We start from the raw sequence: 16,346 nt of genomic DNA on the forward strand, positions 1-16,346 counted from the left end.
TCCATCTTGGCTGTCCTTTCCCATTGTTTTTAACTTGTCCATATATCAAATCCCATCAAATCCCAGTTCAGGTTAACTTAACTTTAAATTCTTCTTGTGATAAATTGTAGTGTTGCACAGCAGTTCAATATAATTGTCTGGTCTTTTAACAGTTTTGACAGCTTTTGACAGCTGTCAAAGCGCTTTCCCCCCAGCAATCTTGCTGGTCCTCAAGGGGTGCCGACTCCGGGAGACTGAGAAGGGCTGCCAAAATCTTCCTTTCTCTCGGGTTTCCCAATCATTCAGATTCCCTTTCGGCTTAGGGATAAGTGTTGCGCCTCTTCATTGATCATTAGGAAGAGATCGACTTCCATTTTTTAAATCTCCTCCTTCCCCCCCCCAAATTACGCCAAATTTATCTCAAAGTCCAATTGAAGATTCCACTTACTTTTTCCTTTAATTTTCTTTGGAAGAATCCACAGCTAACAGGCAGAAGACTCGAGGCTTCGCTTCTCGGAGGTAAGCTGACGTCCAAAATGGCTCCCGCGACTCTCCACTCCGCTGGCTCACAGGGGCTCTATTGATTCCCTGGGCAGCGGAGGAATCGCGGTCCGGAGCTCTGCTGGACCTGCGCCCCCAGGACGCTCTTCCCGGGGTTCTTTTGGGGAATCCGCTCGCCCTGCGGATTCCCCCCCCCCGCGATGCCAGGGACCTCGGAGCTCGATGTCACTGCGTCCTCTCGCCGGCGCTGCAGACCGGAAGTCCTTCTAAGAGCTCCTGCAGGCAATCTATTTATTGAGCATTTACCCTGAATTGATTGTGGGGTGTTTACACAACTTTTCAATGCATCTCTACATCACTTTCCTAGCCATAAAAATACTGTAATTTCTTTTCAAAAGTTGATTTGTTGTGCTAGGGCAACAGAGCACATTATACTTAAATTTTCATGTATCCATTTGATTTCATCCTGCAGACTACTGCCCGTCTGGAGATGTTCTGAATGGCCACTTCCCTAGCAGACAGGCAAAGCTATTCTTCCCCCCTCTCTCCTTGACACCTTATCTCTGATACTGAAATTAATTGTTTCTCTAGGTAAGGTGCCTGCAAATTAACCACCCATTTAGCTTACATAATGACAGTTTTAGTTTGCCTCATTTATTTGCTGCCTTCAGGGTTGTTGGGTTGGGGTTTTTTTTTGTAAATGGGACTTAATACGAATGTTCACTAACTGAGAAGTTATCTTATTTTCTGAGCAATATCTTATCTACAATATGTGAATAATCTGATTGGAGCTTCCCTCCTGGGTTAATATGGGCTTCAGGGTGGGAATTATTTTTGTCAGGATGGGGAAAGCGCAAAAACACCCTTCCCTACTCTTCTAATACTGTTCAGGGGTACAGGACCTCAGCAGGTATTTAAGCATGAAAAACTGTGCATATTAATTGCTTTGACACAATTAACTTCATGTGGAGTTCAGCCCTAAGTTTCACTGAAATAGACACGGGTACCAGAAGTGATGCTTAGACCAGCCTCAGCCTTGGGGCCTGTCTTGCCCTCTGGACTCTCTCCAGACCACACCTCTCACCCGCTCTGCTTCATGCCCTCCTTGAGTTTCTTGCTTTCCTGCAATGTGTCCTTGAACTCTAATGTGTGTTTTGCATTTGCACTTATGTGTAACCAACAGTACAGGAAAGGCTCAGGCTCATTTTTTTAATGTCATGTGCAAAAATGCTCAACAGTCAGCAGAACAGGCATCTGCTGGGTTAATCCCTTAATAAGCACCACTCCTTTCTTTCCCTTTGGAGAACACTTCTGTGTAAACATAGGGGCAGCTGCCCTGAAAACATAGTTTTGCAAAACCTGCTTGCAGTCTGACAACAATAGCGGCAAAGGCAGGAACTGACCTCTCCTTGACCTAAGTCCAGATTAAGACACAGAAGGAATCTCAGGGTCTCTCTGGCAGAGTACACACATTTGCCTACGTATCTGAAGGCTAAACTCCAAGGAATAAATGAACAGGAATTGCTTCTCATCATCAAGAAGGCTGCTGCTATAACAACAAAGCAGAAACTGAAATATCTTGCTTGACTGGTTATTATGAGCTGTGTATAGTCACAAAAGCCACATAATGGAGAGGAACTACAAATGGTGCAGTGGGAAGGGAGGAGGGAGGCTTGCTGAAGCAGGCAGTTTTTGCATCTCTCCAGGTTGTATAATTTTTAGCCATTCCTCACAAAGCCAAATTGCTGGGTGCTTCCAGACAGGAATTTATTGTGAGATATGTGCTGAAACTGGTGCTGCTCATGTTTTCACACACACCCCAGAGCCACACACCATCCTCAAAATGCTAGCTTGTACTTTTAAAACCTTTGATCCAGATTTCCATTTGCCATGGAAAATCCAATAAATAAAAACAACCCAATAAAATCTGCGCTCACTGCCGCCGCAGCTAAATACCATCAGCACACGTTTTTGGGGTGTGGCTTGTCACATGTGCAGTGACATTTTGGTGGGTAGTCTCTATCCTCACACGCAGCGCCAGCTAGATCAGGGTGGCAGTGTGGAGTTGACCTCCCTGCAGCGATGCCACTACCACACACTAGACAGGGACGGGAGAAGGTGGTGGTGAGGGTGTGAGAGTGTTCCTATAGTGTGTCCATGCTGCCCTGAACTCGGCTCCACCCTACAGCATCTTTCCAGCCCTGGTAAGTGGCAGTGATGCTGCTGCCAGTAGGCCACTGCTGCAGTGCCAGGGTGCCCCACCAGCACCCCCAACCACATTCCTACTTCAGTTTGCTCCTAAGCACACACTAGCCACTTTGTTTCTGGTGGCCCAGACAAAATGAGCATTTCCAGCAACTGCTGCATGCTGAAAGTACTTCTGAAATTTAAACAACCTAGTTTGTAGGAGCTATCCCCATGCAGCCCATGTGAGTGATTATATCATACATCAGGGGTCCACAGACTACGGCCCGCGGACCAGATGCGGCCCAATTGGCCTCCCAATTCGGTCCGCGACGATGCCCGCTGCTGCCGCCCGCTCTTACGGCACGCAGTGCGGCGGCGCTCTTCCAGGTCGGAAAAAAGCGCCAAAAATCGTTTGTGCGCATGCGTATGGGCCTCTCCCGACCCAGAAGAGGTCATTTCCGGTGCACTTCCGGGTCGGGGAGGCCCATACGCATGCGCACAAACGATTTCCGGCGCCTTTTTCGACCTGGAAGCGTGCCACTGTGCCAGTAAGTGTGTGTGCACATGCGCACGGGCGCGCACTCCGAAAGCCGGGTAAGTCTGGGGACCCCTGTCATAGATTATAATTGCAATATATACATTATAAGTACAGTATATACAGTACATAGATTATAAGTGCAGTCCTTTCTTTTTAAACAAATTAATACAGCAATATTGCACAAAACATCTTTCTTACTCATGTGCAAGCTTAAGCCAGGCAAATACCACGATGGTACAGGTATTAATTAAAAAACCCAAAACAAATAGAAATAGGCATTACTCCAGTCTCCCCCCTAAAGCACAAGCCTCCATTCTACCCATTGTGAAACATGGTAACAAAGTTTGGTATAACTTTCTCTTGCACTCTTCATACTTCCCGGGAATCATTTAAGGGTGTGTGTCTAAAGGTACAGAAACACCTTTACGTGTGCCTAAAGCAGAAGAAGGCAATGGAGGGCAGGGGAAACCCCTGGACACATTCCATCAGCCTTCACCCACTCATGTGGATGGCAAGTGGTAGAATAGCAACCCACATCCATGACTGAAAGATGGAAATGGATGGAAGCCAACATGTCAAATGTTCACATAAAAGAAATGGATCTGAATGATACATTTACAATACAATATACAGTGGTGCCTCAACTTACGAATTTAATCCATTCCGAAGGCACCTTCGTAGGTTGAAAAATTCGTAAGTCGAAAAGTGCCATTGGAAACGCAATTTCTCAAAGGAATGCATTGGAAATAGAAAAATTCTAAGTCGAAGCAATGCCATCTAAAAATTCATAAGTCGAAAAAACCCTATTTAAACTGCCACGGTTTCCGTTCGGATGTCGAGAAATTCGTAAGCGTGCGGCCATTTGCCCCATTCGTAATTCGAAAAATTCGGTTGTCGAGTCGTTCGTAAGTCAAGGCACCACTGTAATATTCAGGGAGTTGGACTAGATGACCCTTGGGGTTTCTTCCAACTATGCAATTCTATGATTCTAGAAGAACCCTAATAGGCCCAAACTATATCACAGCTGCACTCTTTTATAGAGTGTTGGATACCGTCCAAGGCAGATCAAGCAGTCCAGTGTGGTTATAGATCCCTCCAGTGGTAGAAACTAGAAATGTTGAGTGTACTATAGTGTTTACATTTCTGGTCTTGTGTGTGCATATTAACATTTATGCTACAGATTTCGCCATAGTTACTTCTCTCCAGGGAACCCTGGAAACTGATTCTATGAGACAACAAGGTTAGAGAAATCAGCTTTCTATGCACCACCCCTCACTAGTTTATAACACTAGTAAACAGGTATTATATTATATGTGTATTGGCATTTATTTATTTATTTTAAAAAACTTTTCCCCCACTTGAATGTTGGGGTGTGGGTGCTTCCAGACAACCTGTTTATTGAGCATAAGGGCTGATTTGTTTCCAGGCAGATTAAACAACACTGGTTATTTAATGAGCATGCATGCTGCTTTGCTTGAGGGGAGGTTAGAAGACATGCTGTAAAAGCAAGAGTTATCCAGTGGGCTTCCTTTTGTCACTTTATCACAAAAAGTCTGATTTTTTGGATAAGCAGATTTGTTGTACAAGATCAACTTTAGTTGTGCAACCTGATAAGTGATTGAATTCCACCTGAATAAAGCAATAAGTGAGCATGTTCCTATTCAACCAAATGTTTGGAAGATGAGGGGAATTTCCTGAATGCCCCAAACCCGGAAGTGAGTGTTCCAGCTTGTGAACTATTTTTGGAAGCCGAACATCCGAAAGGGCTTCCACAGCTTCCAATTGGCTGCAGGAGCTTCCCTCAGCCAATCAGAAGCAGCACTTTGGTTTCTGAACGTTTTGGAAGTCTGGAACAGATTCCGTTTGACTTCCAAGGTACGACTGTACTTAGAAACAACCCTCCATTTTGTACTGGAGGTTCTTTTCTGGGAACTATAGAACAGGCTGCTTCTGTCACTGGCCTGGCAAAATACTAAAGAAAACAACAACATGGAAAGCAGTTATACAATAAGGGACATCAGGGTAGTTTTAGCAGCACCAGAGAGCAGTCACAGTAAATTATACTATTGTTAATTAAGGGAAACTGTTTCCTCTCATACAGCTGGAGAAGCCACCACATCCCTAGACCAGGGGATCCAGCCACAAAGTAATTCCCCACCCATTCCTAATGACACTCTGGTGTCAGCTATTTTGTGAGTGCTCTGTGAACCCTTACAGAGAACACTTCACCCTTGGGGACCCCAGAGGGCAGAGCAAAAGGTGTGAGAGAAATTAAGGGAATGTGCTTCTTGCAACCAGCCTTTTTTTCAAATCCCCACAGCATATAAGACAGGGTGGAGTGTGTTTTATGCTTCCCTTCTTCCACAAAAGTTGGCTCTCCTTTGCATACTGTTTCCTGTTCTCTGCCAGACGGCAGCAGCTTTCTCTACACTAAAGCAGAAAGCAGAAGCGGGCTATGGGGTGGGGAGAGGAGAGGTTCAACAAAAAAGCAAAATGCTTGTTGGATGTACACAAAGAAAAAGCACAACACCCTCAGGGTGGAATTCTGCTTGCAGATCATCGTGAAATAGCACCATTTGTTTGTAGTGTTAACCCTGCCTGAAAACCCCCATGGTGTTCAATGGACAGGGCACTTATTTGATATTATTTTATTGTAAGCAAGAACACCCTAACAGACCCTCACAAGATGTGCAATCTGAATCACACAAGTACAACACAAAAGACATAGGAAGCTTCCAAATACAGAGTCCAGAATATTGATCCATCTGTCTCAGTATTGCCTATACTGATTGGCAGCAGCTTTCCAGGGTTTCAGGCAATGCGTCTTTGCTGAGGCATTCTGCATGCAAAACATACAATCCACCACTGAGCTATAGCCCTTCCAGGAATACTGGCCTCTTCCACGCAGAAATACCTTTTGTATATCCTTCAGGATTAATGTGTCATTCAGAATTAATGCAGACATCCATGTAAACAGTTGCACAAGTTTGCACATGACCTTTATGACTTGGTTTCTTGATCTGTGGGCAAACAGTGCCTACTGGGCACCTCCCTTCCTCCAGAGCCTTATTTTGGATCCTACCATGTCCCAAAGACAAGAGATGCCGATTCCAGTTAATATGTAACTGGCTTCCTTTACCTTTCACCTTTTCCACATTCACCCTCCATTTTCTTCGGCACCTGCCACTCCCACAGTACAGAGACTCAGGAAGAGAGAGCGCACACACGCAAACTGGCACGGTTCCTGAGGTAAATTATTTTTCTGCCTGCAGGGAAAATTTGGGGAAGAGTGAGAACCAGGCAAAGGTAATAAACATTTTAAATTGCAGCAACCCTCCCTCATGGCATGACTCCCTGTGGTGTTTTTTTTTAGGGGGGGGGGGTTTCGCCTGACTCCGGCAGTGCCAAGTTGTCTGTGTGGAGGTAGGGGTGAAGTTGCCTTGGGCGTGGTTCAGAATTCAGAAGCCAGTCTTCCTCCTTTTTTAGCACAAGTTAAGCAATAATATGCTTCTGAGATTTTGTATGCCTTGGATACAACAGTGTGAACAAATGCTGTTTTCACTGTGTGTAAATGCAGCCTGCAGAATGAGTGCAGAATCTATCGTGTAGTAGTCCTGAAAGTTTGGCTGTCTTACAAAGGGCACCTATTAGAACCACCACATCTGCTGTATCTGTCTAGGCTCTTCTCTTCATTCATGATGTTCGCTTTGCTAGTCTTTGAACTCAGATGCTTGCCATCTGTCCTGTTTCTGTACGCTACTTGACACGCTCTGGCACTTAGCCATTCCCCTTTCCAATCTCAACGTGATCTTTCAATGTTCTACTATTCTTTTTAAGGGCCAAGGGTGCCTCCAGGCTGTTACTATTTTGCAGGAGGTATTGAAGTGCATACTCAGACTTTAGGGGCTTCTTCACATTTGAGCATTATTTAACTGTTTGCTTCCAGCCCTGCCCAATTGGAATTAGATTGGAGTAGTTCACACCTGCACATATTTGAATTTGTGTATCAGGAGTAATTTCAGCCTTTCCCTTTCATACCCTTTTTTTGTGTGTCCCTGCCTTCTAATTTGTCGATTCCATTATATGCTGATTAAGTATTGACAGGGCATGCACACAGATAACTTTCTGTGCAATTTGTGGTTTTGAAAAATTTACCTGCCCAAATCAGTCAGGCAACTGAGGTGTTCCTGAGCTGTGGGTATGCTCCTGAGGCGCTCTTATACTAGCTTGCTGGAAAAGAAATGAAAGCAATTGTAAATTCTCAGCACACTTTTCAGATTGCTGCCAAATACTTATGGTGTATAATTTTTAAATGTAGTCTGTTTGTGCAGTTTTGTGGTTTGTGCAAATCTGGGGGACCAAAAGGGGGGGGGAATAATCCGTTCAGGAGTGCACTGGAAACAGTTATGAGGACAGCTGGAAAAGAAATGTACATACTGAGGAAGTGGTAGGCATGGACAGGCGAGCAACAGAAAGTGACAACTGACTCACTCACCCCCAAACACGGAAAAATACTTTATGCGACCCCAAGTGAATTCTCCCTATATTGAGTAAACCTGGATTTACTGGCGGGGGTGGTGGGGAATGCATCAAGTTGTGTGTTGTAAGGTCATACCCTGTATGTAGTACACAAATTAAATGGGAATGCAAACGGCTGCAAACACACAGTAAGCTCCAGCATGCACAAGCTGTTTGTGCAATTAAAGTGGATTAAAGTGCTCTGTTGCCCTTGTGCAACAAATCCACTTTAAAAAACAACAGACCTCTTGAAATCTGAAAAGTGATAAGGACATGATTGGAAAAGAGTGGGATAAACAAATGATCAACAAAAGATGTGTGAACATCTCACAAACAAATCAAGACGAATGCTCATTGTCATATAACCACTCAATAACAAGTCAGTATGAATGCTCAACAAAGACCAGACTACCGTGTAAGCTTTGAATGTTGAATAAACACTTTATCTGGAGGAACTCAAAGCTCATGGTTTTTAGATCTTTTATTCATTTTGTACTTCTTCCTTCAGTTTTCCTCTCCAACCTGATGTCTTGGCTTTAACTATGATTCTAATCCGCTAGAATGGAATCCTGATACCAAATTAGTTTCTGAAGGCCAGATACTGTACTGCAAAGTCCACCCATACAGTTCATGTGTGTGTGTTTGCCCACGTTAACTGTAATACAAAGGAATCTGCATTCACAGCCACGGAGTTGAAAGGCACCAGCATTTCTTAAGGATAGGGAAGCACCCTGAAAATTATTGTGCCATACCCATCCTACCCACATCACCCGCTTCTTACCATGGAGCAGGTCTCCAGGATTCTTGTGTCACCAACTGTGCCATGGCATTCCTCCCTTTCTTTTACAGTATCCTGAAGCAAAATGAAAGATGCCTGGTACTTCTGGGTCTCCAGCATGCTCTGGGTATGGTCTGTGGCATCAGGACATCCCTGCAATATTGACAAGCAGGTAAGCAAGATATACAGTACATCTGTATATAGTGAAGAATACTGTAATCTGAAAATTCTGCATCCTGGAAGATCTTGACCAGTTTATCTGATTAAAGGTTGGCTGTATGGGATAATCTCCAGATTTTTTCAGTTCCACTTCCTACTTTTTTTTTAAAAAAAGTTATGCATTCTAATTATGTTCACAATAAAAAAACAATTAAAACATAACTATTGTACAGAGGCTAACTCTTCTAATGGTTGTTATTTATATATGATAATGAACACTGTCATTAACTGTGTCTGATCCTGATCCAAGGCTCAAAAGTCAGTGAAAGGGAACTTACTTCCAAGTATGTTTGCACAGGATTGCAATTGTAGTGAAATAACTACTCCAGACATAGCCTGGATTTAACTAAACTGGATCAATATGTGATTTAGCTATTCATCTTTTTCAACACTAATCCCCATACTGATCCCTGCTACTCTAAAGGGTAGATTGGGGAGATTAACAGGGTCAACATGAGTGCAGCCCAAGTGAAGGGTTGGTATGCATAATCTCTGCGTAATTGATTTTGCCAGTACTCATTTATGCATTTCCAGTATGTCACTAACCTATGTGCAGGAAATGTCAGCTTGCTTCAGCTTTAGAGCACTCTAGTTCAAATTTAACACTTTTTTAAAACTTACATGAGATGTTGCAACTTGAAAAACATGGTTATTTGCTAACAGTAGCATGCAAAAGCAGCCTTAAATTTGAGCATCTATATACTTGGCAGTAAGTCCCAACCACTTTTCAGGTGAAGGCAAGCTGCAGAAGCTTTTCTGTCACCCAGTAGCTTAATGATTCTGTTAGGGAAAGATCTCAATCCAAACTAATTTGAATTATGATGCTTTAATGTTTTGAGGTTTCATGCCAGTAGTATGATTTTTCACAGGGATGGGCAGCCTGCAGTGGAAAGAGCCTTCTCCATGCTCCAAAATCTCTTCCCAGACATATCACCAACCTGGACCTGTCTTTTAACTCATTGATAATGCCCAGACATGGAACATTTCTGAGAAGCTTCCCTTCTCTGCATTCCCTAAACCTCTCCAGCAATACCATTCCTACTCTCTATCCTGGCCTCTTTTGTAACCTGGGTGCTCTCCACCTCTTGGATTTAAGCAGTTGCAGCATTTCCAACATGCACTCAAACAGCTTCCTGGGCTTGAAAAACCTCCACATACTGCTCCTGAAAAACAATAAGCTTCAGTATCTGGAACCCTCTGTGTTTCCTGTCCCTGGAAACCTTGTCCATCTGGACCTACAGGACAATGAGCTGTTATATTCAGATGAACTTGCTCGGTTACTTGTGGAAAGAATCCACCACGTTGAGCTTCAGGGGAATCCCTGGGTGTACAGTGCCTCCATCACTCCTTCCCGACAGGGACTACAACAAACAGAAGGTGAATCAAGCAATGGGAAGTGGGTTGTTGAGTGGACAGTACTCAGATCATGGAGCTCCCATTACTCAATGTTCAAAACAAAACAGCAGTAGGTTGCATCCAACTAAGTTCTACTCAAGAGTAAAATGGGTCTACTTTTAATAGGACTAATGTTGTAAACAACCCAGTGTGTGTGTGTGTGTATGTGGTTCTCTGGGTATGATAGCAGTTTATAAAAGGGCTAGTTAAAAAAAAGCAAAAACGGAAACCGGCAGAGCAGTGGCCTGTCCTCTTCAACCAGGCTGTGCGTTTGCCCATATGGAATTCTATACTGTATGCCCCTGCTAGAGGCATACAATGGGAAAACATGCACACAGTCTCTGATAATTGGTTTCTAAATAATAAGATTTAAAACTGCTGTAAAAAAGAGGATACAAAATAGAACCGATGGAGGGCAGGTTTTCAGTGTGTCACTGATTACACCCAATAAGATGTGTTCATGACAAGCTCTCTACACAACTGCAGTATTTCTGCTTATATTGGGGAAATAGAGGCTTGATTTCCGAGGAAATGTGACTGTTTTCAACAGACTGAGGAATAATCCCAGGAAACCAAGTCGATTTAGGCAGTTTTGCCTCTCATAAAACCTTCTAATATGTGTATTATCCCAATAGAATGGACCTAGGATGGAAAATAAACTGTAATCTCTCAGTGTGAATGGACACTAACAGCTTTTGTGTCCTCTAGCTGAGCTGATCCATGATTCACACCTAGAGCTCCAGACTAAAGAGATTACCGGTAGTACTCTGGACTATCAGGACCACGGACACAGAAGAAAAGTGAGGGTCCCTCGGGATGAAAATTCAGCTAACCTGACATCTAAAAATTACAGTAAGTGAAGCAAAACCACTTCCAGTGTGTCACCATTTTCAGGTGGGATTGAATAACATACCAGCAGATTCAGGTTTTAATTGATGTAACCCACCCTGGGATCTTAGGGTGAAGGGTAAAGGTAAAGGGACCCCTGACCATTAGGTCCAGTCGTGACCGACTCTGGGGTTGCATGCTCATCTTGCATTATTGGCCGAGGGAGCCGGCGTATAGCTTCCAGGTCATGTGGCCAGCATGACAAAGCCACTTCTGGCAAACCAGAGCAGCACATGGAAACGCCGTTTACCTTCCCGCTGTAGCGGTTCCTATTTATTTACTTGCATTTTGACATGCTTTCGAACTGCTAGGTTGGCAGGAGCTGGGACCAAGCAATGGGAGCTCACCCCGTCACAGGGAATCGAACCGACGACCTACTGATCAGCAAGCCCTAGGCTCAGTGGTTTAACCCACAGCACCACCTGGGTCCCTTAGGGTAAAGGTTAGGCAATAACTAAACAAATAAATGTAGATTGGGAGGTCTTGAACAACAAAGTGCTTCCCCCCCAATACTGGACTTTTTGTGGTTAGGAAAGTGATGAGAAAATGCAAAGGAAAGCATGGCATAACACTTGCTTGACCTAATGGCATATAACCTCCTTGCAAACAAAACTGTATGAGTGTTCAAGAAATAGCCAATGTCATCTAACCTCTCAGAAACCTTGGGGCAAACAAATCACGACAAACACTCAATAAACCGGGGGTCCTTCTGATGAGCTATAACACCCATTTTATAATTTTTGCATTTGACATTTTTTCTCCACCGAATCCAAGAACCATCACTCACTGGTGTCCCCCTATGAGAGCTTTCTGTGAGAATGAATTAGAGTTGCAGTCACCAGTGGAAACAGCATGTGTTAGGGATGCCAATTCCTGCTCGTTTTTTGCTGATCCAAGCATACTGAGATGATTTGGCAGGGTCGACAGAGGTATCCCATTCTGATTAAAATCATGAAGGGTAACTCTAAACCATGGTGATGAGAAATGTTTTTAATGACATGCTTCTTTCTGTGTTTCCTGCAAGGGCGTACCCACCGCGGGGCAGGGAGGGGCCGCTGCCCTACTCTAGAGGCAGGGCCGGTCGGGCAGCTGCGGGCAAGAGTGGCGCTGCCGGCGGGGCTGGTGGGCAGAGGCGGAGGACAGCCCAGCGGAGCGCGAGTTCGGCGCCCGCAGCAGTCTCTTGCGCCCGAGCCGTGCGGAGTCCACACAGCCGCGCTGTGTGGGAGGGGGCAAGGGCTGACGCTCCCGACGTTCGGGAGACCTTTGCGCATGCGCAAAGCGGGGCGCATGCGCACAGCGCGGCTGTGGACTCCGGCGGCCGCCGTGCAGGGCGCATGCGCACAGCGCGGCTGTGCTCAAAGGTCTCCCGAACGTTGGGAGTCGTTCAGCGCCTGCCAGACCGCTGCAGCAACGGAGCCTCGGATAGCTTCGCGGAGGCCGGGGCTTTGCTCCAGACCTCCGCGGAGGCCCCGATCCAAGCCTGGTTCCCTTCTCTCCCCCCCCCGCCCACCCCCAGACTTCCCTCTTCTCCTCTAGGCGGCCGCTGGTTTTCTCCCCTTCGCCGCCGTCGCTTCAGGTTTATTTTGATTTCACCTGGGCTCTGTAGCCCCGCCCACATTCCCACTTTGTGTCCCCTCCCCTCCCGTGCCTTGGCCCCGCCCCTTGCCCCCCCTAGTTTTGATCCTGGGTACGCCCCTGGTTTCCTGTTTACCAGCATTGTTGCTCACAACAGTGCTATATGAAAGTGAGGAAATCCTTCCTGATGGTGGTGGTGCTTGCAACAGTCATTTACAAATGAGATAATTAGCTGATTCTAGCTACCAGCTTCCACACAGTTATTAGCTTCTTACAATGATGATCCCAAGGCAGGCAAAAAACCTCAAATCACCCCAACCCTAAAAGAGCCAAATCTCTATGAATGCCTTGATCCACAAATGAACAAGGTAGAATTTTAGGCTTTGTTTTCCTCTAGATTAGTTAGCTGGGGCTGGATCTGCAGATTGCCTTCAGCAAACTTTCTTCGAGTCACATTGTGCTGCGTTTTATGCCACTGTTGTATTAAGCCAATATTAGATAACCTTGTAGAAGGGAAGGATCAGGCACGGCAGGGCAGTGACAGGCTCCACTGTAGTCCCTGACTCAGTGAATGAAATGCTTGCTATACTACTATGTCGACATCATTAACTTCCAATTTCAGATTGATATGCTTAGCCCAGGAATGGGTGCCATTTGCCAGGGAGAGTAGCTCCTATCTCCAATGACCTGCCGCTGTACTATTTTCCTCAAAGAAAGGACATAGGACTATGGTTTTCCCCTGTTCACACCTATTAAGAAAAAATACAGGTGTACCATGCAATTCAATGCATGTTTACTCACTTCAGTGGGATTTATTCCCAAGTAAGTTTTTACATAGGTTTTTAGTCAAATATATTTCCTGAATGAGAACATTGGTAGTGAGTATTTGAATTATGCACTAGCTTTCCTTTCCTTTGCAGCCTCTACTACCACACTTCCCCCTGGAAAAGTTGCTCATAGCTGGCCATACTTTGCTGCATTTGTGCTTTCGGCTATCGCCATCTCCATTGTGATTGCGTTGGTTGCTAAATGCAAATTGTTCCAGAGGAACCGTGCCAGCTACAACCATCAACGGCTGCCTGATTCCCGCTCCATTGGAAGCAGCCATGCTGAGGAAGCTGACATGGATGTGGCCTATGAGAGGAACCAAGGCATCCCTAGAGTAGCTGGGTGTCCTGCAGAAGATGATGATGGTTTCATTGAAGATAACTACATTGAACCCAATCAAGGCTTGCAGGAAGAGGAGGAGGAGGAGGAGGTGGTGGCAGAGGAGAAAGAAAATGAATTGGAACCCCATTTCAAACTTTGAGGGGATATTAGGAACCAAGCCCCAATTTTTCATATTCTCCAATACCATATCACCCCGTTCTCTAGGAGCTTCCAGTTATCTCATACTTGTTACAGATTCTCCTACCTGCTCTTTGGCTTCAGACCAATATCTGATCTACAACCCTTAGCTTCTTGCCAACAACTACATTTCCCCGTTTTCTGTACACTGAACTGCAGTAGCTTCTCAATACATTTCATTTGTGTAACTGTGAGGTTATCCATGGATTAGCTCCCACATTATTGTGTACTAGACTGCTGGCTTAGGCTATTGAAAGACAGAATTTTAATGAACCCAGCCCACTGTGGAAGCAGTTTTTAAGTGTAAAAAAACCCAAATTATGTGTTGTTGCCCCAGCAAACACTTGATCAGATAAATATTCAAGGTACATGAGGAAAAGCTGCATGTAGTAGAGGTGGGGAGAATGGTGAAGAACAGCTTTTCTTAAACTGATGCCCTCTAGATGTTGTTGGACAACTCCTATTGCACCCAAGCTAGTGAAGAGGAAGAGCTGCACTGATGCACTGATCCACAGAAAGAAGCCAGACTAAAAAGTAAGAAGTCCAGACTAGCAGCCATCATTACAATGTTTATGCATAGCCTCTCTCTAAAACCAGTGTCAAGTTTCTTAATTTTGTAGTGGTTCCAACATATTTCAAGATGGAGTGGAAACTGTGAGAAGAGCCTTGCTGTAAGATTTTTGGAAGATATGTTGCCAACATGTGGAAGAGAGATGTGCCTAAACAAAGAAGTTATTCTAAGGATAATACAGGAATGTGCTAGGAGGGACACTTTGTTCATTCATATCTTGTTTATGGCCAAAACTTTTTTTTAGTGTTGCCTGTGATAAGTGAGAAGCCCATATACAGTGCTGCAGGCAAGTGGTTCTAGGATGCATCTCTTGCAAACTTTGTAAGAATGAGTTCAAAACAGAAGCAGAATTACAAGGAGCATTGCAGCATCTCACTTTCTGCCGCCACTGGCATCAGTCACACCAGCAACACTGCTTGGACTGGGGCAGAGGTGTGCTTTGCTATCTAGGTTTTGTTCCATACCCTGGGCTGCACATTTGTACAACCAATGTATATAATTCCCTTATACAATCTCTTTTATCTGTGTATCAAATGATATTTATGCTTCCTGGTAAGCCATCCACTCTGTGCTTGGTATAACTGAATTGAGAACTGCCCATTACAGTGGCTTAAGAAATGTAGCAGCAATCCTTCCTCTTACTAATTTCTCAATACTGTATTCTTCCTTCTGATTGTAGTTTTCTTCAACTACCAGTTGACCACTTCCATGATTTCATCAAGTGTTCAGCTTTAGAACCTCTCCTGTTTGATGCAAGATGTTCAGATGGCAGTGCATCATAGGCCCTTCAGATTGTGTGGGCATGTATAGCTTTTTGCCAGTACTGAAACCACAATGATTTCACTACTGGAGTCTCCTGTTTCTCATGTCTGCTATCCTTTTCTGCGGATGACGGCAAGGTTGCTTCCATTGCAGCCAGGAGTTTCTCCATCCTCCTATGTGAGGGCTTTGTAGCAGGATCAAGCAAAGGAAACAATGGCACATATTGTAGAATCCGGTACTGTATAGCCTCATAAACTCCAAATCCTACCTTAGTGCAAAACAAAAAATCTTGCCCCATTTGCTGTTTCAATTCCTTCCTGATATGGCAATGTTAACCCAGTGTTGTTTGGGGTGAACTGAATAAGGCTTTGGGATCAGAGAAGGCAATGTTTCCCAGTATGTGAACATCACCTTTATTACAGTGACTGTATCAATAAGAAATTGCTCATTTAAGTGATATGAAAGTATTTTGAGGATGAAATACAGGGGAGATTTGAATGGAAATTATCTCCACCAGAATCTGTGCAGTGGTGTGGCTGTTTCATAATTAAATACACTCCAGTGTTTTTAAATGAATGAGAATATTGTGAATTTAACCCTGAAAATAGGATCATTTGGGTGTTTATTCTCTAGGTTTGTAAGATTGTACACAGTGTTTCCCCTTTGGCCAAAAAAAACATTGGGCTGCACCTTCTCTTTACCACTTCTCTACAGCAAGGGAATTCTGTGAAAATACCAAGACTCCACATTATGGCTTAATCAGATACCATATTTCAGCTTGTCATGCAGTATTGCTAGAAACAGAATAAAAAATTCCTTCCAGTAGCACCTTAGAGACCAACTAAGTTTGTCATTGGTATGAGCTTTCGTGTGCATACACACTTCTTCAGATAGTATTGCTAGAATTATTCATAGCAATAAATGACAGCCCTCATTTTTAGCTGTTTTCTCCCTGTTTGCTCAGACTTCTGTCCCTCACTGTAGACTTATAGTTCAGATGAAGAGGTGCTGGAAGCAACCAGCTTGTGTTCGATACAAAAACTGGGATATAACAAAACAAGGCCTGCAGAAGACATCTATAGCAAAAT

General features: G+C 44.3%; 1 protein-coding gene across 2 annotated transcripts; it reads left to right on the plus strand.

Moving 5' to 3' along the window:
• The first annotated feature begins 6,265 nt into the window (after positions 1-6,265).
• On the plus strand, positions 6,266-16,193 carry C7H1orf210 (chromosome 7 C1orf210 homolog). 2 transcript variants are annotated; one of them, XM_035122609.2, is made up of 5 exons: positions 6,266-6,511; positions 8,573-8,673; positions 9,590-10,097; positions 10,824-10,967; positions 13,499-16,193. In XM_035122609.2, the coding sequence occupies exons 2-5, from the start codon at positions 8,587-8,589 to the stop codon at positions 13,885-13,887; spliced, it is 1,128 nt and encodes a 375-aa protein (XP_034978500.1). In that variant the 5' UTR covers positions 6,266-6,511; positions 8,573-8,586; the 3' UTR covers positions 13,888-16,193. The 2 variants fall into 2 exon arrangements, with proteins under 2 accessions (XP_034978500.1, XP_034978502.1); XM_035122611.2 differs by having other exon boundaries at positions 6,267-6,454; positions 13,499-16,191.
• The last annotated feature ends 153 nt before the right edge of the window (positions 16,194-16,346 follow it).

This window comes from Zootoca vivipara, chromosome 7, assembly GCF_963506605.1.
Source record: "Zootoca vivipara chromosome 7, rZooViv1.1, whole genome shotgun sequence".
NCBI lineage: Eukaryota > Metazoa > Chordata > Lepidosauria > Squamata > Lacertidae > Zootoca > Zootoca vivipara.